This window comes from Chrysochloris asiatica, unplaced genomic scaffold, assembly GCF_000296735.1.
Source record: "Chrysochloris asiatica unplaced genomic scaffold, ChrAsi1.0 scaffold00422, whole genome shotgun sequence".
Classification (NCBI taxonomy): Eukaryota; Metazoa; Chordata; class Mammalia; order Afrosoricida; family Chrysochloridae; genus Chrysochloris; species Chrysochloris asiatica.
In genome coordinates this window covers 1,192,417-1,214,807 of record NW_006408940.1, presented here as the reverse complement: position 1 = coordinate 1,214,807, position 22,391 = coordinate 1,192,417, and the positions used below count along the sequence as shown (strand labels likewise).

The following is a 22,391-nucleotide window of genomic DNA, read 5'->3' as shown; positions in this document are numbered from 1 at the left end:
GTATCAGTCGTGTTCAAACTGCAGGTGTCCTGCACTCAATCTAGACTCAGTCTAGACAAGGAGGAGGCAAGGACATTTCCTGGCCACCTGGAGTACTGTCCAAATGCTTCACTCTTCCAGCAGCCTCAGGAAACAGGCAGCCCAGAGACGGGGAAAATGTGAAGCTCAAAATAGTGGCATTACTATAAGTTCTTTCTCCCTGCAAGACTGCTCCACAGATCTTTGGGGTATTGGGGGAAGAGGGCAGGGCTTACCCGAGGCCTCCGGACATTGATAACAGGGGTATCACTGCTGATCATGCTCTCTCGGTGATTGAGGTGTGCAAAAGGCCGAGCGGCACCCCAGGACTCCAGGTAACGGGTCATTCGTACTGATGCCCGCATCTTCAGAGTTGCATCCCCTTTGGGCTTGGGGAGGTGATGACTGGATGGGGGTGGCTGCTGGCTCTGTAGGCAGATGCAGAGTCAGCCTTTCTCACTTCCCCCTGCAGGAAGGGACTACCACTCCATCCTGCTCTCCCCAAACACAACACTGAAACAGCAATCCAGCAAAGTAGGACAAAACAGGCACAAGGCATCTCAGGCCCTTTCTGGACACTGAATCCCAGTGCATCGCTGGAAGCACTGGAAGTTTTGTTCAGTGCCCGTTCCTGCCCTGGGAGTGAACACAGACTGAATGGCTCCCTTGGAGTTCTGTGTTCCACTTGCCCCTTGAAGGCTTCTCAGAAGCAGACACTATACTAGAGGGGGTTGAATGCTCATCAGACCCACCCCCAAAAGGCACCTTGAGGAAACCACATCTAGGAAAGCCATATGTGTGGCCAGCATGTCAGTCATCCCAGTCCTCTCCTCCCTGTGGGGAGCAGCCACTACCCCCACCCCTGTCAGCCTTCCAGGGAGTTTACTTGTGAGGCCATGGAGCCATACATAGTATGGACCCATTAGGACTATTGGCTGGTCCATGATTGTCTGCCCTGAGCAGAACCACTGATTTTAAGACAGGTTCCAAATGGGTACACACCCAGGGTAGACCTGTGTGCCCAGCTTTGTTGTTGTTGTTGTTATGTGCCATCGAGTCGGTTCTGACCCATAGCGACCCTGTACAGGGTTTCCGAGGGTGTAAATCTTTACAGGAGTAGAAAGCCTCATCTTTCTCCCGCGGAGCGGCTGGTAGTTTCGAACCGCTGACCTTAAGGTTCGCAGCCCGATTCGTAACCACTACGCTACCAGAGCTTACCTCCTCCTAAATGTCAGCCCAAACCCCACAAGAACTTTACACCAGGGCCTTTACTAGGTAGGTAGCTGGCAAGCCTGGAATCACAGAAGGGACAAGAAAGGGTCCTGAGGCTGACAGAGACAAGCTTAGACCACCTCAAGGTCATTGAGTACCCCTCTGTCCGCTAACATCCCATATTTTAGGACTCTGCAAGCACCCACATGGATAAGCACTTATAGCCACAGCACGGCTTAGCCATAAGCAACAATTTTCCTGGAAATGTCCATACTCCACTGGAGATGGGAATACTCTTAAACCTTTGGCACAGTCTGTTGATGGAGGCTTTTGTGATGTACGATGCCAAATAGGTTTTAGCAGAACTTCCAGATAAGATGGAAAGAAAGGTGTGATGATCTGTTTCCAAAAAGAAGATCGCAATGATCCAGTCTGCAACTGACCATGGGGAAGCTACAGAACTGGACAGCATTTGATTCCATTGTGCATGGGTTGTCTTGAGTTGGGGCCCCCTCAATGGCAGCTAACAGCAGCAATGCTGGCTAGGGGACATGGTGGGAGGGAACTGCTTTACTACATACCTTGTATACCTTTTTTTATTTTAAACTATTTGAATGGGTTACCTGCCCAAGAATAGCTACAAACAAGGGAAGGAGCAGGATCTCCAAATAAAATAAAGGACACTAAGGTAAAAACTACACGAGGCACTGATATACTGAGAAATTATTCATTGTTTATCTGAAATCCAGATTTAACTGGGTGTTCTGTATTTCCATTTGCTAAACCTGTAGCCCTGCAGGGAGTGGGTTTTAGGGTTCTGTCTCCTTTTTTTGTGTTGAAGGTTGGGGGTTCATTAATTCACAAATGATCTGAGCACCTGCTCCTTGCCCACATTGTTCTAGGTATGGGGTGGGGGGCTGGTTGCAGACTGCTGAGGAAAGACCCTTGCACCTATAGCTTGGAGCTCACATTGACAAGCAAGTAAAAAGAAGAAACGACTGCTGGGACAGAGAAAGAGTGCTCTAGACAGAGGGGAAAAGCCTAGTGGTGGAGTCTGGGAGTAGGGCTGGGGGGTCAGGAAGGGTGGGCTGGGACTGGGGCCACTGCACTGGGAGAGGAGAAGAGAGGGTGGGAGGATAGGATGAGGCATTTGGGTTTTAAGAGCAACAGAATCTGGGTACCAGGAGGAGTGACAACTTTCCAGGAGACAACTCAGCATCAGATGGATTATTCTTTTAGAGACCACCACTGGAGAACTTAGACGGGATGGGGCTCCCCCTGGTCTTTGCTGTCCTGAGATCACCATCAGGCAAACCCTGAGGTTCGGACAAGCAGTGAGAAGTTAGAACAAGCCTGCCACCCCCAACATTCCTGATTGTGCATCACAGAGGATTCACCATGCAGCTGCCAGACACACTGGCCTCCCCAGATGATAAAGCGTGGCTTTGTGCGGATGGGCAGAGCAAATGTATGACCCACCAGGGCTGATTCTACCTGGCCCATGGACAGATAGGAAGGGAGAAAGCAGCTGACATGACTATCAAGAGTCCCAAGTACCCATAGGTCCCTGCCTTCCTAGTTCTTATTCAGAGTATGCTTTGAAAATGTGTCTTAAATTAAAAAAAAAAAAAAAAGATTAGAGGCAAATTCATGGGGAAAAAAATACTAGTGCTTTTGTATAGAGTACTTATGATGCCGCTAGTATAAGTGAGCACTCTACTCAGATTAGCCTTTTTACTCCTTGCTCTGGGAGGCAGGGAGTTTTGTAGGGAAGAACATAGAGGCCCAGAGAAGTTGTTACTTGGTGCCTAGCACATACCCAGTGATGGGGAGCTCACTCCTACCCTCGCAGTCCTCTCCCCAGTTCTAGCCTTAGAGAGAAGCCTTCATAGGGATCTTCTCCCGGGGTAGGGACCCTGGTGCCCAGTACAGCTAGGCCATAGGGTGTCCACTGTCAGCCCCATCCCCTTCACCCACATACCCGAGGATCAATGACCAGATAGGTATGGATGTTCATCTCCTTCAGGTAGGGGTCCCTCTGTTGCCCGTGCCCATCCTCCACCTCGTACGTCTTGTCCAGATGCTTCAATGTCGCCTCTGTGATGTGCACCCGGCTAAGGGATACCAGAATCAAGCAGAGCCCTGGGGCCTGATACCCTTCACCCCCACAGGCCACTGACTCCATTCCCTTTGTCCACACCCGCTGCCACCCCAGCCCCCCTTAGCCTACTCCCAACCTCTGATTTTGCCTCACCCAGGGACTCCTGCCGCCTCCATCCTGTTGGCCAGGGACACATCGTGTGACCACACATCGTACTGCCACTTGAGCAGCCCAATGACCCCACACAGCACATTCCCTGAGTGGATGCCTACACGCATGCTGATGTCCACACCTGTGGCCTCCCGCACCTGCCTGAACAGAGCAGCCTGGTCACCTCACACCCAAACTCTGGGTGGGGAGGTGGGATGGGGTGGAGGCAGAGCAAGTAGGTGGGCAAGAGTACAGAACACAGCAGGCCCACTTCACAGGAGAGAATATTCTTACATGGATAGGGCTATCTCCTCAGGAGGAACTGAGAACATGGTTGCTAAGAGGGTGCAAGGGATCTGGTCATCCCTTGAACCTGAAAGCTGGGTAGCCAGAAGGATGAACTCCACTTGCCATGGACCACAAGAGCTCGTTATGATGGGTCTCTAATACTATCCATGAATTTTCCCTGTCTGGCAGCCTGCCTAAGTCTACAGAGGGGCAAGGTACCACCCTAACCCCTGGGAAGACAAGAAGCATGAGCCAGCCTTGGGGGTCGCTGACATCCCATCTCTGGAAAATTGGAGCCCTAGGAGCTGCTGGCCCTGGGACACCACTCCACACTAGGATCCCCAAGCTAGAGTTTCACCAGATGCCCAATGTGCCCGCCACAAACAAGCAACATCTGAGTCTCTTTGACTAGAGGGTGAGGGTCAAGGTGTAGTTGGTGCCATGTGCCCACCAACAGGGTTGGTGATACACTGGGTCTCCAAAGATCAAAGGTTGAAGGTGTTCTAGGGGATTTAGTACAGCCTCCACAGTCTAGAGAGAGGAAGCAGACACGAAGAAAGTCAGACATCTGAGGTCACACAGAGCCATGCTAGGATCGGGACCCCTGTCCAGGGTCTTTCCAAAAGCACCAAACATTTCTGGGAAGATGTCAGGAGGCAGAACTGGAGATGGGGCTGGACCAACAACTGGGTATCAATGGGCAGGAGCCCTGGGAGGTTTAGACTTCCCCTGAACCTGCAAAAGCCAGTCTCCTGCCTGAGTCTAGGATCTTCAGAAGAGAAAGCAGGAAGCAGATGGAACCTTGGACTTGGGTTGCTAGTTTAAAAGGTTCGCTTGCTATATGCCCTGAAGCCCTCCTGCTGTTACTAAGACTCAGTCCTTGGTAAAAATGGAGCTTAACTGTCCCTTCCTCACACTACCCAGCTCTGAGCTGTGAGACACTCTTCTGGAACATAGAGCCCTGGCACAGGTGGACACAGAGGGAAGAGTAAGCTGAGTCTGGGCCCCTCTGCTAGCTAGAGAATTCAGGCAGTCCACTTTGTCATAATTTCTTCATCTGTGAAATGGGAGTGATGCATGCTCCCCTTCCCTGTGCCTTGAGAGGCAGGACAGGTCCATCATGGGGATAAGCCTGCCCCTGGTACCTACTTAATGGCCTCACACATGTCCAGACCCATCTTCACACAGTTCCGGGCATGGGTGGGCAAGGACACAGGCAGACCAGATACACAGTAGTAGCAGTCACCAAGGATCTTGATCCTCATGCACTCGTTGGCCTGTGGGAACAGAAGAGGCTAATGGAGGACATCAGAGCCAGGGGTCTTGCCAGGGTGAGCCAGGCTCTTTCTCAGCTAGGGATTACCTTCTGAGCTTCTGTCTAGTGAAAGCCCTTGTGACAGGGAATCTCACCAAAAAGAGTCCCCCAAACAAGCAGTCACCTGAACGCCTCTCAGGGAGCCTTTGTTTCATTTATCCATGCAATGTTTGAGCACCTACTGAGTGAATAGCCCTGGGACACAACAGTGAACAAAAATCCCTGCAACCCTTTTTCACCATATGCCGGTGAGAGAGTTGAACACTAAGTAAGATAAATCATATCTATGCACCAAATCTAAGGAGCTCTGGTAGCATAGTGGTTACAAATTGGGCTGCAAACTGCAAGGTCAGCAGTTTGAAACTACCAGCTGTTCTGCGGGAGAAAGATGAGGCGTTCTGCTCCCATAAAGATTTACAGCCTCAGAAACCCTGTACAGGGTCACTATGAGTCGGAACCAACTCCACGGCACACAGCCACACACCTAATAGTGATTGGTGTTTCAGAGAAAATGAGGCATTGGATGGGAGAAGCTGTTCCCAGGAGGTCAGAATAGGCCTACTGAAGAAGGTGACATTTGAAAAAAGAACCAAGAGAATGAGCCACATCAGTACTGAAGGACAAGCATTCCAGAAAGCAGCAGCACATGCAAAGGCCCTGAGGTTGAAGTGGAGTGAGTGAGGAAAAATGAGGGCAGAGGTAGCAAATAAGGAATGGTGAGGCCCAAGGGCAAGAATTAACAGGTGTCAAGGTAACCAAAGAGAACTTTGTGGCTACGCATGCAAAATGAGCAAAGTTTAGGAGGTAGAAGGAGAGCAGACAGGAAAGATGAGTGTGCAGAGAAAGAAGTTGAGAAGGATGAAGCTCAGGTCACATGAAACCAGGCTAATGTGAAGAAACAGCCACAGAAGGAGGACAGAACGGGAGGGGTGTCCAAGGTTCCAACTGAGATTGTGCTGTGGCCATGGGAACCCTGAGCAAAGGCTATACACACCAAGGCCTTGTGGGTAGGTTTTAGGAACTCTGAAGAGGAAGCTACATGATTGGGCTGTGATCCTTTGCCCTCCAACTTACTCCCCCTCCTTGCATCCTACACCAACCCATACCAATTCCTGCTGTCCCTTGTGAGTACATTGACAGTCTTACTCTCTGGCTTTCAGGTAGACTAGAAGGAGGAAGGTGAGAACTGGAGTACTGTAGGATCCCTAAAAGTCAGCTAAGCTTCTGAAGAAGACATCCTCATCTCCAGGTCTCGCACCTGCTCCCTCATGTCCATCAGGTCTGACCCAGCACAGCACCAGCCCTCCCTGGAAGTTCTTTGTACCTGTGCAAACTTTTGTGAAAACTCCATTTACTTCATCCTCCTCAGATTACCCAACTTGAGTGTGTGTCAAGTGTTTCCTATTAGGCCTGTCTGGCACAATTTGGGTTCTGAGAAGCAGGAAGGATGTGAGGACAGGGGCTTTCTAGAAAGTGACAAGAAGCTGGAAGAGGAGATCAGTTCCAACCAGTGCAGGACTGCCCTCTGGACCAGCCTCAGCTAACATCGACTGTTGGGAACCGGTGGACTGTGGGAACCTGGCACCAAGACTACTCCTCTGCACATCTGACAGGTCCACTGTGCGTATGACTTACAAACCAGGAAATTTGGGGACCCAGAGCCCAGAAGCAATGGGGATCCTCTGGGCAAGTGAGCCCTGGCTCTTGGGGGGAGGTTACTGATTGCTGGTGGGAAAAATAGCTGGGACCATCTCTGCCCAGAGGCTGGACCCTCTAGCTGAGAGGTAGCACCTGCCCAGGCCTCCTTTCCCTATCTGCACATCAGGGCTCCACCTCCTGAGCACATATAGAGGGAGAGATCACTGGATTTGTAGCAGAGAGGGACATTTGTGTTCTGATATCCAGGCACCTGCACCCCCTATGGCCAACCACCGGGGCCCCCACCTGCTGGTTCAGGAAAAGTTTAAGCTCCTGAATGAAACAAGACTCCTGACTAGACAAGACTACGAGAGCACTCAGCCTCCAATGCCTAGGGCAGGACACTTCTTTGAGACATCCCTGGCAAAGGTTCTCATGACTTTGTTCCCCTTTCACTCTGTGTCCATGTCATTCCATGGACATGAAACTTGCTGTTCATTTTCATCAGTAGGGATTTGGTTATCTACTGTGATTGTACGCCTACCTCCTGATGTAGAAATCCCTCCTAGGATTCAAAAGTTCTGACCATCAAAAACATCTCCCTTGAGTGGAACCAGTACTTGACTCCCATCAAGTTCTAGACCTTTGGTTTTCTACACAGAGAATCACCTGGGGACTCTTAAAATCTCTGATGGGTGTGGGGTTTGGGTATTGGTGTTGAAGTTTCCCATATGATTCAAATGTGCAATTGAGATAGAGATCTAAGCTTAGATCTATGCTTCAGTTGTTACTTAGCAGCCACCTCTTCCAGGAATCGTCTCTTGAACAGGAATCATCTCTGGACTCAGTGTTCCCAGGTTCCCTTAGCCCCCTGCACTCCTATTCAAACAAAGCACATTGCACATAGATTGTGAACAGCTAGATGGATGGCCCACACCTTAGAGCCTCACACTCAGACGGTCTCAGCACCACTTGGTGAATTAATGGATGACTAAGTAAGCAGTTCGAAACTACCAGCTGCTCCGCGGGAGAAAGATGAGGCGATCTGCTCCCGTAAAGATTTACAGCCTCGGAAACCCTATTCAGGGTCGCTATGGGTCGAAACTGACTCGACGGCACTTAACAACAACAATAACAAGTATTCCTCTGGAGTCGACTTGACGGCACTTAACAACAACAACAAGTATTCCTCTCAACCACAACACATGCATGTGCATGCACACACACAAAGACAAAACAAACAGTAAGTGGGATCTCAGCCAAGCCCTGTCTGCTCTCCAGATTCTTCCCCAGTTGGCTGCACCCTAGAGCCCCTACTTGCCCAGTACCTCTACTCTGCTAGGCATCTTCCTTGCCGCCCAGGGTCCTTAAGTCAAATCCCCACTCCTCACTTCATCTCTCAAAGCACTGCACACCTGGCAACCTTGTCTCCCTCTCACTCGGTCACATTCACAGTGAGACATGTGAATTTCATGAGATAAAGTTTTTCCTCTACTCTGGGCTTTTACCTTCCCTGCCTGAATACTGTTCTCTTTTGTCTGGATCCTTTACATCTCTTTATGGCTTTCTCAAACTTTAATATCATCTAAGATGTAGTCCAGCATTCTGAAATCCTTCCTAGCCAGGGGAGGCTGAGGTTCTGGTCTTATGTAGGGAGAATAAGCCATCTCTTCCTCCAAGCAGCCTTTTCAAGTTTCTTCTGAGCATAGTCCTCATGCATTTACCCAGTGAGTGCCACCTGTCTCCCCACCACCACACACTCTTGGGGAGATCTCTACTTACCTTGCCCACTTCTACCTTCCCCTCTTCCTCAAGCTAGCACATAGCAGGTACTGGGAAGCATTTGCTGACTGAATGCTAAGATTCAGCCCAGGCTTCCCTGTCTTGATCCCAGCACAGTGCTGGGCATACCCCATCCACCATGGATGCAATGAGAGGGACTCCTAACATTATGGTCCATAGAGGGAAGGGTGTGGCATCCATGAGGGGCAGCAGCACCTGATTCAGGCTCACCTTGGCGATCTGGTCAAACTTGCCAAAAAGCTCATTGAGCACCACCACCAGCTCCTTGGGAGAGCATTCGCTGGCCAGTCGCGTGAAGCCCACAATGTCTGCATACAGGATGCTGGAGGGTGAGACAGTGGAAGGTTGGAGTCAGTGGAAGATGGACAGAAGGAGTAAGGAGGGCTATCTAGGGCTCCTGGACATCTGCCAGATCTGAGTCAAGGGCTCCCTCAACCGCCAGGGCCTCAACTGTCCCTGCCTGGTTGAGCTCCTGGCCACAGGGCTGACTTAAAGTTCCAGAGGTATAAGGTTAAAGCAAAGTGTAGTAAACCCATAGATTGCAGGCCCTTTGGAGCCCCTGTTACCCTCAGCCAGGGCAGATGATTGAATGATGTCCTTACAGGCAGGTTTCCAATGTAGAAATTATTTTCCTTTCCTAGACCAGCAATCTCACCATTAGTATAGACTTTAGAAGTAAACTCCCCGTAAAATGTGACTCCATGCTCCCTTAAGCCAAGATCCACAACCCAACACTTCACACACATCATCTTCACACACCCCATGTAACCTTCCCCTTCTACAGACAAGCAAAGGAGGCTCAGAGACATTGAATGACCTGCTGGGATGCCAGTGCTGCAGTTTGTGGCAACTCTTTCTGTTTTGAGCATGATCAGTGCTTAGGTGTAATGTTGAGCCAACAGGCAGAGCCAGGTCAGCCTCACAAGACCCACAACCACATTTAAGATTCTGTAGTCCTTTCAAATTGGTGCCAAGACTGGAGGGGACTTACGCTCAGTTAGGAGGGACCTGTGCCCCTTTATGCTTTTCACACAAATCATGGTATTTTGAATCAACTCATATGCATGTGAAAGTTGGACAATGAATAAGGAAGAAGAAAAAATGATGCCTTTGAATTGTGGTGTTAGGGAAAATATTAACTACAAAGGTGATTCAAAAAGTTTATGGAAGAACAACTAGACAGATATGAATGAATTAAATGGGACAGAAGTAAAAAAAAAGATATAGGCACAGCCTTGGAACAACAGGGCTCTGGGATACAGAGACTGGGATATGGTTGGAATGGGGAAAAGGTGGGAATAATGTTAAGATGCTTGGCTGACTTTTGAACCTGCGTTTCCCATACATTATATTATAAAACAGACACTGGAAGGGGAGAAAAAGGAATAGCCAAAGATGTCACCTTAGAAAGCTTGTAAGACCGTCTTCTGCCTATAACTGATTGGAATACCTAAAAGGGGACTACAATGTATCCAGTGAAGGAGGTTTCCTGAAGAGCCTCAGCAGTACATAAGAATATAGATCAAAGCCTAACCACACTCACACCTTCAGAGACAGGAAACTTTCCTCTTGAAAGGGCAAGCAGACCAGCCAGGAGCAGCCAGAAAACCAGAAGACACTTCTTGAAAGAAAGACCTACAGGAAAAATACAGAACAGTAAGAGCAGTCCTACTGCTACCACAAGAACAAGCAAGTTGCTAGCCCAGGAGGCATCAAGGCAAGTGGCAGGGTCCTCTCAGTGCAGATCCTCTCCCAAGACTAAGATGCAATGGAAATCCACACTCTGTCACCCATAAAGGGAAGTGACCTGCATTGTTCTGCACACTACTGCGAACCTGGGTGGAGACTTGGTCGGTCTGAAGCGAGGCAGAACCAAAGGACCCATGGGCTCAGAGTCAGTGACACAGCCACAGAGGACTAGAGCAGAGAGCAAAGAGACCAGTTGATAAGAAGAGGGCAGAGAGACGTAAGAACACCCACACTTGCAGATGATACCCACATGACCTGGCTTCAATGACTGGATGAACAGAACTCAACCCGAGAAAGAAAGAAGAAGAAAAATAAAAAAAATAAAATAAACATAAAGTGTCATCTGATACAACTTGATGAACTGGACCTACACCTATAACTGCAGTAGCTCAAAAGAGGAAAAAATTCCCAGCTACAAGAATTATCCCCACCCCCTTCACACAAAGAGTGGAAAGGGATGGGCAACTTGAACATTGGCTACCCAAAATGGGGGGAGGGATGCAAAGGTAAGAAGTGTCTGGCTTACAAGCTTTCAAGAGGGAACCTAGATCCACAGGGTGGGGAGGATAGTGGAGTCTCCAGTGTATAGTAACCAACCTGTCTAGGAAGGGCTGATGAAAAGAAATGCAGATGGGTCTCATGTGATGCAATGGTGAAAATTGTTACCAGGACTGATTGTGAGGACTGGAAATGTAAAGGTGGATATTTTTATAGCAAGGAGGGGAGTGACTAACCGTTCAGTCTAGGAGCGGAGGGCCCTGGGACCATCAACGGAGAAGAAAGGAGAGCGGGACCCCACCCAGAGAAGCAGTGAGGCCTGAGATGAAGACACAGAGGATAACGTGAAGAGATGGAGTGCCTGGGGAGTTGAGACCCAGAGAGGGAAAGGGGCTGGGTGCTGAGGACTGTGGGGTGGGGGTGGACATGCAAGGTCTACCCTTTTGTTGGGGGATGATGCATGGATGGGATGATAACTAAGGCAATGAAACGATATAGGATAGAATGAATGTAAAACTAATGTTCCCCCATGTATCACTCAATACACAATAAAACATTAAAAAAAAAAAAGTTTATGGAAAACTGGAATTGAATGTTTTTGAAGGCCCCTCATATACCATGGACATATCTGTCTTAGAAGAAGTACAGCCAGAATGCTCCTCATAAGCAAGGATGGCAAGACTTCTTTTGTGTTATGGACATGACATCAGGAGGGACCAGTGCCTGGAGTAGGAAACCACACTTGGTAAAGTGGAGGGTCAGTGAAAAAGAAGGCCTTCAATGAAACAGACTAACACAGTGGTTGCAATAATGGTTTCAAACAGCAATGATTTGACACCTTTCTTAAAATAACTGTGAACAGTATGATTCATTTCTAGCAGAGGCTGAGTTTAGGACAGCAGCTTCCATTGAAAAGTCTGTCTGTGTCATGGATAGCATTTTAATGTCCTCTTGACTCATATAAACAACATAGGAACATATCTGCTATGAAAATCCATGAATTTTTAGATAGTGTCCTAAAAACAATTTTATATGCCTCACTGGTTGTTGTTAGGTTTTTCCCTCACTTGACTTTATCATTATTTACTAGTAGAAAAAGCAGCATTGCCAGATAATCAGTAATTTTCCACCAAAAATAATACTGAAATGATGGTAAGCTACTCAACCAGTTTAAGGTTAAACCTACTGTTGTATTTGTGTCTTCCTTTTGTATCTGGAATGTGGTTGTAGCTTTTAAAATTTTTAACTCTCTCTAATCCTTGTTAAAATTTAGTGACTTAAGATTTAAGAGCTGAACACTGGGATTTTGGGGTAACTGACTAACAGCTTTGTTTGCATAACTATGATTGGCATTGTATTTAGAAAGGATATGGCTACCTTTTGTTAAACCTGCACTTTCTAAATATATAAAAAAAGGGAGTGAGGAAATGGCGTATAAATCGGTTTTTGTATCTGTTTTAATCTGTTTGAAACACTAGTTTTAGTTGCATAATATTAGGGCTTTCCCGCTTTTCTGTAAGTCTCTTGGAAGCCTGTTTAGAAGCTGTTATCATTAAATACAAACAGTTCAATCCATTTTCTGGTACTAACTACAAATTCGGTTTCATATTCTAATTAACAATTTAAATAAACTGAAATATATCTTTAAAAAATAAAAACAACAATGATTGTGAGGATGGCACAGAACTGGACAATATTTTATTCTGCTCTGTGCCCGGGGTCACTGTGAGTTGGAACCAACACTAAAGTATCTAACAATGACAACAATACCCCTGAGTCACTGGGTAGTACAAACATTTAACATGCTAACTTCTAACTGCAGGCTAGAATTCACCCAAAGGTGCCTAAGAAGAAAGACCTGGTGATCTATTTTCAAAAAATTAGTTCTTGAAAATCGTATGGAGCACACATGAGGTCACCGTAAGTTGGAGTACACTCAACAGCAACTAGTTTTGCTGGTGCTCTTTGAGATTTCTGCCCAGTTCACAATCCCGATGTGGGCTGGGGTATGAGCCCCAGAAAGGAGATCAGGGAGGCCACCTGCCAGGCCTTCTTTGGGACCCTGCCCCACCACCCACCTGACATTCTGGTGCCGCTTGACGTAGAGGCAGTGGAAGTTGTTGTCGGGCACATAGTGACGGTCCCTGTGTTCCTTTAGCCTCTCGATGATGGCCAGCTTCATGCCCATGGAGATGTGGGCTGGCAGCACCGACAGCAGCAGGTTCTCCTGGGCATGCAGGGCAGTCCAGTAAAGACAGGCCTCATTTCTATTGTCTTTGTTCATAATGCCTCCATCTCTGCTGACATATATCCTGCCACCAACTCCCTCCCATGTCCTCAGCAGCCCCCTGGAGTGATACCACCTTGGTCTGGCCATGTTCCGAATGTGCACGGCAGCTCCATAGGGTCAAAGGACCCAAAGGAAACAGGAGAAGGATGGTGGGGAATGGAAGTGTGAAAGTTTGGGGAGCATGGGTTTTGGGGTAGGGAGGGGATGTGAAGTGGAAGAGGCAGAGAGTGTGAGGAATGTGGGGGTGGTAGGAAAATGGGAGTCATTGGGTGGGAGTGCAGGCATGGAAGGTAGGGAGATAAAATGATTTGGGGCAGTGTGGAGGTGGGGGATGGAGGCTATGCAGGGAGTGGATAGTTGTGGGGAGGTTGAGGATACAGGTGTCAGAGGTATGGGAAGGTAAGTGCAGGGAATTTGGGGGTTGGAGAATGGGGATTCTGGAGGCAGGGGGCCTACCTGCTGCCGTTTCTCAATGCGCAGCTTGCTGCGGATCTGGTTGCATTTCACAGTGTAGGTGAGGAGGTCTCTGGAGGCATCCTGCATCTGATGCTTGTGGAAGGCACCAGTGAGATTTCCACACAGGAAGACAGCAGCGCTGCATAGCAGCTGGGGTAGGATGGGACGGAGTTCAGGATTCAGTCCAGCTATGTCCCCACACCACCTCCCTTGGCAGTTTCCAGGTTCAGGTCAAGGAAAGTAGCCATCCCCTTTCCCGACCTCCAGTCGACTCAAGCTGCTGCCCATTCCTGAGGCAGACCTCCTCTTGAGGTCCCACAACCATAGGACCAGCACTCTGGCCCCTGCTATGCATCCTTCAGGCATTTGATGGTCCAGAAGGGCTTTCAGAGGTGGCGCCACTTCAAAGAGTCCAGGGCCTGATGTAGCACCAGCTATCTCCCAGGGTGGGTGCCCAGGACCATCAGGGGCAAAACACCATGAGTCACTACTGATTATCAATAATAGATTCACCTCACACAACACAAACTCACAGAACTCAGGAATGTTACTCCACAGCAACACACAAGACCCAGGAAGGAGGGTCAGAGTCAGGACTCAGGTGAGGGCTGGGACTTCTGGGAGTCCTGGACCAGCAAATTTGGGGAACCTGGCCTTGGTGCATTGTGGCCTGCCTCCAAATTTTGCCCTGAGGCTTAGGGGTCCAACTCCCTCCATAGAGCTCTGGCTGCTCTTAGCCCCAAACTTCATACTCTACCTTAGAGGCCCCCCAGCCTACCCCTTACCTTCATTCCCACGTAGTCGTCACTAGGCATCTTGTAGATCCCCTCAAGGACTCCAAGCACAAGGAGATGGGAGGTGGTGGAGACAATCCCCACCACAATGGCCCCCCACATGCTGAAGGGCAGCAGTGTGTATACCACGAAGATGACAAACTGGAAGAAGGGTACCTGGGGACAGGCCACCATCAGACTCAGAACACCAGCCATCTATTCAGGGATGTGCCTGGCCAAGCTGTCTCTAGCCCAGAACAAAACCCCAAGGCTGAGCAAAGATCAATGGCTTGTGGGGATGGTTCCCAGAAACTTGAATGCCAAACCCCATCTGTCCTCAGCCCCACTCCCTCTGCGTGAGACACAACCAGCACCAGTGATGGACATGAGATGGAACAAAAAACAGTGACAATGTGCTTCAGGGTCTAGCCCAGCTGGCATTATCCATCGCTTCCTATGTGCTTGTTTGATTCTGTGACCTCAGGAGTGAGACTCCATGTTTGTGACTAATGAGCTTCACAGGTGCCCACACCATGTGGTCCTCCCACAGCAGAAGTCATTACATAGGGGAGTCTGAGAAAGACCACTCAGAATCCCTTCAGCAGTGCCCATCCATGCTGGGAACCAACCCAGAAGGCCAGGTGCTGCTCAAACCTGCCCTGCATCCACCCCCTCCAGGACCAGAGTGGCATTTTCTGTAGGGAATCTCTCTCCTTATGAACTCTCAGTCTACATGCTTTAAATGAACCTGATCCCACCCCAGTACAGGGTCATATGGCCCAAATGCACTGAGCAGAGGAACAGAATGGAACAACCTTCACCAACAGTGTCTAAGCTGGGCCATGACCACGGGACTCTTGCTGGGGCTGTTTTGGGTTGGATAAAGGCTGTCTCTCTCTGTGGGGGTGACTAAGCTGATGGATGGGCAGCCTGTAATTGCTTACTGACATCTCCACCCCCACCTTGGCCAATCAGCATGGGGACAAACTACAGAGGAAAGCAAGGCCAAAGACAGGGTAAGAGATCAGCTCTGGCCGTCCAGTTGGAACACCAGTACTGTCCTCTCAGCCTTTTCTGATGCATAAGTCTATTTGGCCTTTTTGCTTTGAGTTTGGGCTTTTGTCATTGACCATCAACTGAGTGTAAGAGCACTTCTACTCTGTCCTGTAAGGTTGTTATGAGTATGAATTAACTCAATGACTGATAGAAGGGGCTATACAGAAACACCATGGTCAGACATTCACCTTTCCCCTTTCAGGACACTTCTGGTGTGGCACTGTAGAATCAGCACTAGACTGTAAACCACAAGGTCAGCAGTTGACACCCATTAGCTGTTCCTTAGAAACCCTATACAGGATCATTTTGGCACATAACAGCAACAACTCATACAGTCAGTCTGAATCACAAGGTTCGTGGTTCAAATTCACCAGCCAGTCCTTGGAACCCTATACAGAGTTACTATGAATCGAACAGACTCAAAGACACTTAACAACCACAACTATCAGCACAGACCACTAAGAACAAAATATCAGAGCTCTGTACAAAGTCTTAAACTATAGCAACGGAGAGTGGGCAGGGCCTTTCCCAGCAAACCAGAAGGGACCTAATGCCCAGCAAGAGTGACAGCTGTCCCTTGTGCACCTGGCCTCCAGACATAGGGACAGGAATACGCAGGACCTCATCTCATTACCTGCTTCCATGAAAAGTCCATCCATGAATCAAATAGCAGCACATAGCCCAGTGTCATGAGGCAAGCCCAGATGAGCAGTGCCAAAACCCTGAGCCCCCTCCGCACGAGGCAGTCGACAAACACCAGCAGGTACAGAGCAGCAAACATGACAAGCATTACAAATGCTGTTCCCAGGACAGTCTTATGTTCGGAGGGTACCTGGATGGGAAAGAAACACACACACATGCCACAGCTCACCCACAGAGAGCAACCTTGGCCAACATCGCAGCAGGCACCCTCCATGTGGGTGAAGTTGGGCTCCTGCCACCATCAGGTTCTTCCAGACCTCCAAATCTTTGTTTGGTGATAGGGAGACATTATTTCTGGCTCTTAAAGAATGAACTGAGGTTTGTGAGGGAATGATGAGAAAAGGTATTCCAGATGGGGAGGGGGTTGAGCAAAGGTACAAAGGTGTGACAAGTGACAGCAGGTCCTGGTTTTGTCAAGTCCTGGTCTGGGTGCCTTGCAGAAAGAAGACACTCAATAGCTATTTGTTGAAAGATGAAACAAATGCCCTGCAGTTTATATCCACAGAAGTCCCTGGGTGATGGCTTGAGTCTAAAATCTCAGAAGACAGGCCTGGGAATCTACTGTTGAAAAATCAGTCATTGAAAGCCCTATGGAGTACAGATCTACTATGACAAAGATGTGGCTGCCATGAGTCAGTCACCTTGCTGGCAACTGGATTTTTTTGAGTCCCTAGGTAGTGGAACTGATTAATGTGCTAGTGGAGGTTCACGTCTACCCAAAAAGAGTCTTAGAAGAAAGGCCTGGTTTTCTAATTCAAAAAAAAAAAAAAAAAATGAGCCATCAAAAACCCTAGCTCTCCCAACCAAAAAGAGTCCAAGCCCAGAAGGCTTCACTGGTGAATTCTACCAAACATTCAGGGAAGATCTGTCACCAATTCTACTCAAACTATTTCAGAAGATAGAGGAGGATGGAAAACTTCCTTATGCATTTTATGAAACAAGCATAACACTCATACCAAAACCAGGGAAGGACATCACTAAGAAAGAAAATTACAGACCAATATCCCTCATGAACATAGATGCAAAAATTCTCAACAAAATCCTAGCCAACAGAATCCAGCAACACATGAAAAAGATAATACATCATGATCAAGTGGGATTCCTATCAGGGATGTAAGGATGGTTCAACATTAGAAAAATGATCAACGTTATCCACCATACAAATAAGAAAAAAGAAAAGAACCACATGATCATATCGATTGATGCAGAAAAGGCATTTGACAAAATCCAACATCCTTTCCTGATAAAAACACTCAACAAATTAAGAATTGAAGGGAAATTCCTCAACATAATAAAGAGCATATATACAAAACCAACAGCCGACATTACTCTCAATGGAGAGAAACTGAAAGCCTTCCCTCTGTGAACAGGAACCAAACAAGGATGCCCTTTGCCACCACTCCTATTCAATATTGTGCTGGAAGTCTTAGCAAGAGTTATACGGCAAGACTGGGAAATTAAAGGCATCCAAATTGGCAAAGAGGAAGTCAAACTCTCCCTATTTGCAGACGATATGATCCTCAATGTAGAAAACTCCAAAGACTCAGTAAAAAAGCTACTAGACCTCATTGCAAGATTCAGCAAAGTGGCAGGGTATAAGACCAACATACAAAAATCAGTTGGATTCCTCTAGACCAAAAACGACAGCATTGAAAAGGACATTAGGAAAGGAATACCATTTACAATAGCCACCCAAAGGATGAAATATCTAGGAATAAATGTAACCAGAGAAACAAAGGACTTATACAAAGAAAACTACAAAACACTACTACAAGAAACCAAAAGAGATTTACAAAAATGGAAGAATGTACCATGCTCCTGGATAGGAAGACTTAACATTGTGAAAGTGTCAATGCTGCCCAAAGCAATTTACACATATAATGCGATCCCAATCCAGATTCCAATGACATTCTTCAAAGAGATGGAAAAAACAATTACAAAGTTTATATGGAAAGGAAAGAGACCCAGGATAAGCAAAGCACTGATTAAGAATAAGAATAAGGTGGGATGCCTGTCACTTCCCGACTTCAAAATTTACTACACGGCTACAGTGGTCAAAACAGCTTGGTACTGGTACAATGAAAGGTACATAGACCGAGAATCCGGAAATTAACGCATCTACATACAGCCAAGTGATTTTTGACAAAACACCTAAATATATCGCATGAGGAGGTGATAGTATCTTCAACAGATGGTTCTGGCAGGACTGGAAAATGATATGCAAAAGACTGAAACAAGACCTTCACCTCAGACCTTGTACAAAAACCAACTCAACATGGATTAAGGACCTAAATGTGAATCCCAGAATTATGAAGGTCATCAATGAAAAAATTGGGACAAATGTGAGGGCACTAATTCTGGGAATACACAGACTACAAAACTTTTTGAAATCCACACAAACAAAAGTAGATAAAATAGATGAGTGGGACATACTAAAAATTAAAAATTTATGTGCATCAAAAGACTCAAAAGACTTCACCAGAAGAGTAAAAAGGGAACCCACAGAATGGGAAAAAATATTTTGCAATGACACATCAGACAAGAGACTCATCTCTAAAATATACAGGAAACTACAACACCTCTACAAGAAAAAGACAAATAACACAATTAAAAAGTGGGCACAGGACATGAACAGACACTTCAATAAGGAAGAGATCCGGGCAGTCAACAAACATATGAAGACATGTTCATGATCACTAACCATTAGAGAGATGCAAAACAACAATGAGCTATCATCTCACACCAACAATAACAGCAAAGATAAAAAATGTAGAGGACAATAAATGCTGGCAGGGATGTGGAGAGACTGGGACACTCCTGCATTGCTGGTGGGATTGCAAAATGGTCCGACCTTTTTGGAAAGCAAGATGGCGCTTCCTCAGAAGGTTGAAAATAGAAATACTTTATGATCCAGCAATTCCTCTACTTGGTATTTACCCACAAGAAATACGAGCCACAACACAAGAAGATAGATGCACACCAATGAACATAGCAGCACTATTTACAATAGCAAAAAGATGGAGACAGCCAAAGTGCCCATCAACTGAAGAGTGGATAAACAAGCTGTGGTACATACACACAATGGAATATTATGCTACCTTGAAGAATAACAAGGAAGCGGCAAGCCACCGCATAACATGGATGGATCTTGAAGACATTATGTTGAGTGAAATTAGGCAGTCACAAAAAGAGAAATACTGCATAGGACCACTACTGTAAAAGATTAAGAAAAAGAACCCATACTAAAGGTAGGTGGGGAAATTCTTTATTGATTGCTGGGATGTTGAGGGTGGGTGAGGGGAGGGAGGGGAAGGTGGAGCACAGGGCAGGGATTAGACACAGGAAAGTTTGGGTGCTAGGGAGGGGAGCAATATACAAGAAGATAGAGGGGAATGGAAGAACAAAGCAGATGGGAGAACAATTAGGCAGGTTTGAATGGGCTAAGTAGGACAGAGGTAAAGAATGATGTATGCACAACCTTGGAACTACAGGTTTGGGATACACAGATTGAGACATGTTTGGAATGCGGAAAAGTGGGGAATAATGTTAAGATGCTTGGCTGTCTTTTGAATCTTGGTTTTCCTTGCATTATATTATAAAATAGACACTGGAGGGGGAGAGAAAGGAATAGCCAGAAGCATCACCATAGAAAGCTTGTAAGTCCGTCTTCTGCCTGTAACTGATTGGAATACCTAAACTGGGGCTACAACGTGCCCAGTGAAGGAGGCTTCCTGTGGAGCCTCTGCAATACATAAGACTATAGGTGGAAGCCTGAACTACATCCAAATCTCCAGAGATGGGAAATTTCCACTTGAAAGGACGAGCAGACTAGCCTGGAGCGGCTAAAAGAACAGAAGATACTTCTTGAAAGTAAGACCTACAGGAAAAATACAAAACAATAGAGGCAGAAGGACTGTTACTACAAGAACAAACAAGTTGCTTGCCCAGGAAACATTAAGGCAAGTGATTGGGTCTCCTCAGTGCAAACCCCCTTCCAAGAATAAGACTCAATGGGAATACACGCTCTGATTGGTGACCACGCTCCTCACCGATAAGGGGAAGTGAGGGAAAAACAGCAACGAAGTGTCGAGCTAAGCCCTACAATGTGGAGAGTGAAGCGTGCAGCTGATAAAAAGAGAGGGCATATGCACAAGAACACCCACACTTGCAGATAATACTCACTTGACCTGACTTCAATGACTGGATGATCAGAGCTTAACCAGAAGAAGAAAGAAGAGGAAAAAAAGAGTAATCTGATACAATTTGATGAACTTGACCTACACCTTTGGATGCATTAGCTCAAAAGAGGGAACAAATCCTCACAGCAAGAATCATTCCCACCTCCTCCACACACAGAGTAGACAGGGATGGGCAATTTGGACACTGGCTACCCAAATTGTGGGGGTGGTGGCTACAAAGGCAAGATGTGACTGGCTGGCAAGCTTTCAAGAGGGATCCTAGAGTCAGGGTCCTGGAGGAAGGCAGAATCTCCAGTGAGTACTAGCCAATCTGTCTAGGCGGAGCTGATGAAATGCAGATGGGTCTCTTGTGAAACAATAGTGAATAATTGTTATCAGGACTGATTGTAAGGGTTGGAAATGTAAAAGGTAGACTTTTATAGCAAGGAAGGGAGTTATTAACTTTCCAGTCTAGGAGCGGAGTTCCCTAGCACCATCAAAGGAGAAGAGCAGAGAGTGGGACCCTCCCTACCCAGAGAAGCAGTGATGCCTGAGATGGAGGCAGAGTTGATGACATGGAGCAATGGAGCAGCTGGGGACTTTAGATCCAGAGAGGGAGAGCAACTGTGTGCTGAAGAATGGGGGTGGGGGTGGGGGTGTTGGTAGTGTAGGGGCAGGCTTGCAGGGTTTGTTGATTGATGCACGGAGGGGATTGTAACCATGGCAATGGAACTATATATGATAGAATGAATGTAAAACTAATGTTCTCCCATGTAAACTATCATATAATTCACAATAAAACATTAAAAAAACAAACAAACAAACAAAAAATCCTAGCTCTACTCTACCAAACATGGGTTGCTATGCAGTTAGAATCAACTCAATAGTGACTGGTTGGTTATTGTTTTTAAGTGCCATCAAGTTGGTTCTGACTCATAGCAACTCTGTTTAGGGTTTCAGAAGCCTGAAATCTTTCTAAGAGCAGAAAGCCTCATCTTTCTCCTGCCAAGCGGCTTGTGGGCTCAAACCACCAATCTTGTTGTTCACAGCTCAGTGCTTCTTGTATGGAGTGACCGTGTTCCCAGCAACTATTTAGATACAGATGACATTGACAGAGCACCTACTGTGTACTGGCTACTTTACAAACATCAACTATTAAAACACCAGAAAGCCTCCTGTGTTTTCTTCTAGAATTCTGATGTCTGTTACAGTAGCCACTAAATTTATAATTAAATAAAATTAAAAAACACAGTTCCTCAGTCGTAATAGCAACTTTTCAAGTACTCAGTGGCCTCTCGTAAGCTAGTGGCTTTAGCAAGGCAAGTCTATATCAGAGATGACAATGGAAGGAATGCCTGAATAATTGCACTAAGAGATGCTGGAATCAATTAATGATGTCTGCTATGGTGCAGGCATACAAAGGCTATCCCTGGCCTAGGTCTTTAATAAAACCTAATTTTATTGTGAGGCAAAAGTAGCGTGATTTATTTAACCACTTCAGACTTCAAAACAGAAAATAAAAATCCTGTCTTCTACCAGTTTATATAGAGAATAAGGACTTGTCCAAAGTCAAGTACAGAGTGTCAGAGCTGGGATTGGAGAAGGACCTTGCCCATCCCATACTGCCCATCCAGTGCCCTCACTTACCTCAGTGATGAGGGTGATGGTGATGAGGGCAATGCAGACCATGGTAGCTATGAACAGGAGTATTAACAGTAGTGGCCCATGTTGGTTGGTAAGACTGTACTTCTCAAAGAGTGCATCCTGGCCTGGGCTCTCTTCACCCTCATTGAGGAAGTAGCGTCCCTTGATTGGCATCATCAACCCTTTGCACACCCACTTGCTGGTCCACTCAGGAGACTCCAAGATTTAAGGGGCTTTGTCTGCTGATACCCTCCTGTGGGTCTAGGCCTTCCTTGGACCTCTCCAAGCCTGTTAAGTGGGGCTGCTCCACAGTCTCTGCATGCTCCAGCTGCTAGCCTGTCTCACTGCACTGCCAAAGTCTTGTTTTGTGTACAGGCCAGGCTAATCAGGCATGCGGAGTCCTCAGTTCTACAGAAACACAAGGAGAACCCAGGATTTTACCTCAACAGGCTAAATCAGGAAAGGGTAGTCTCGGGGGAGTGGAGAACAGGATTACAGGGTGCAATTTATCAATTTAATC

General features: G+C 46.9%; 1 protein-coding gene across 1 annotated transcript in view; it reads right to left on the bottom strand.

Moving 5' to 3' along the window:
- LOC102833252 (adenylate cyclase type 7-like) overlaps positions 1 to 22,054 on the bottom strand; it is a 38,084-nt gene extending 16,030 nt beyond the window's left edge. Inside the window, 10 exon segments of the mRNA XM_006876864.1 lie at positions 255 to 446; positions 3,212 to 3,344; positions 3,485 to 3,643; positions 4,919 to 5,046; positions 8,736 to 8,847; positions 12,851 to 12,999; positions 13,519 to 13,668; positions 14,304 to 14,468; positions 15,982 to 16,179; positions 21,875 to 22,054. Coding sequence (XP_006876926.1) covers positions 255 to 446; positions 3,212 to 3,344; positions 3,485 to 3,643; positions 4,919 to 5,046; positions 8,736 to 8,847; positions 12,851 to 12,999; positions 13,519 to 13,668; positions 14,304 to 14,468; positions 15,982 to 16,179; positions 21,875 to 22,048 — 1,560 coding nt within the window. The 5' untranslated portion in view covers positions 22,049 to 22,054.
- Positions 22,055 to 22,391: the final 337 nt, after the last annotated feature.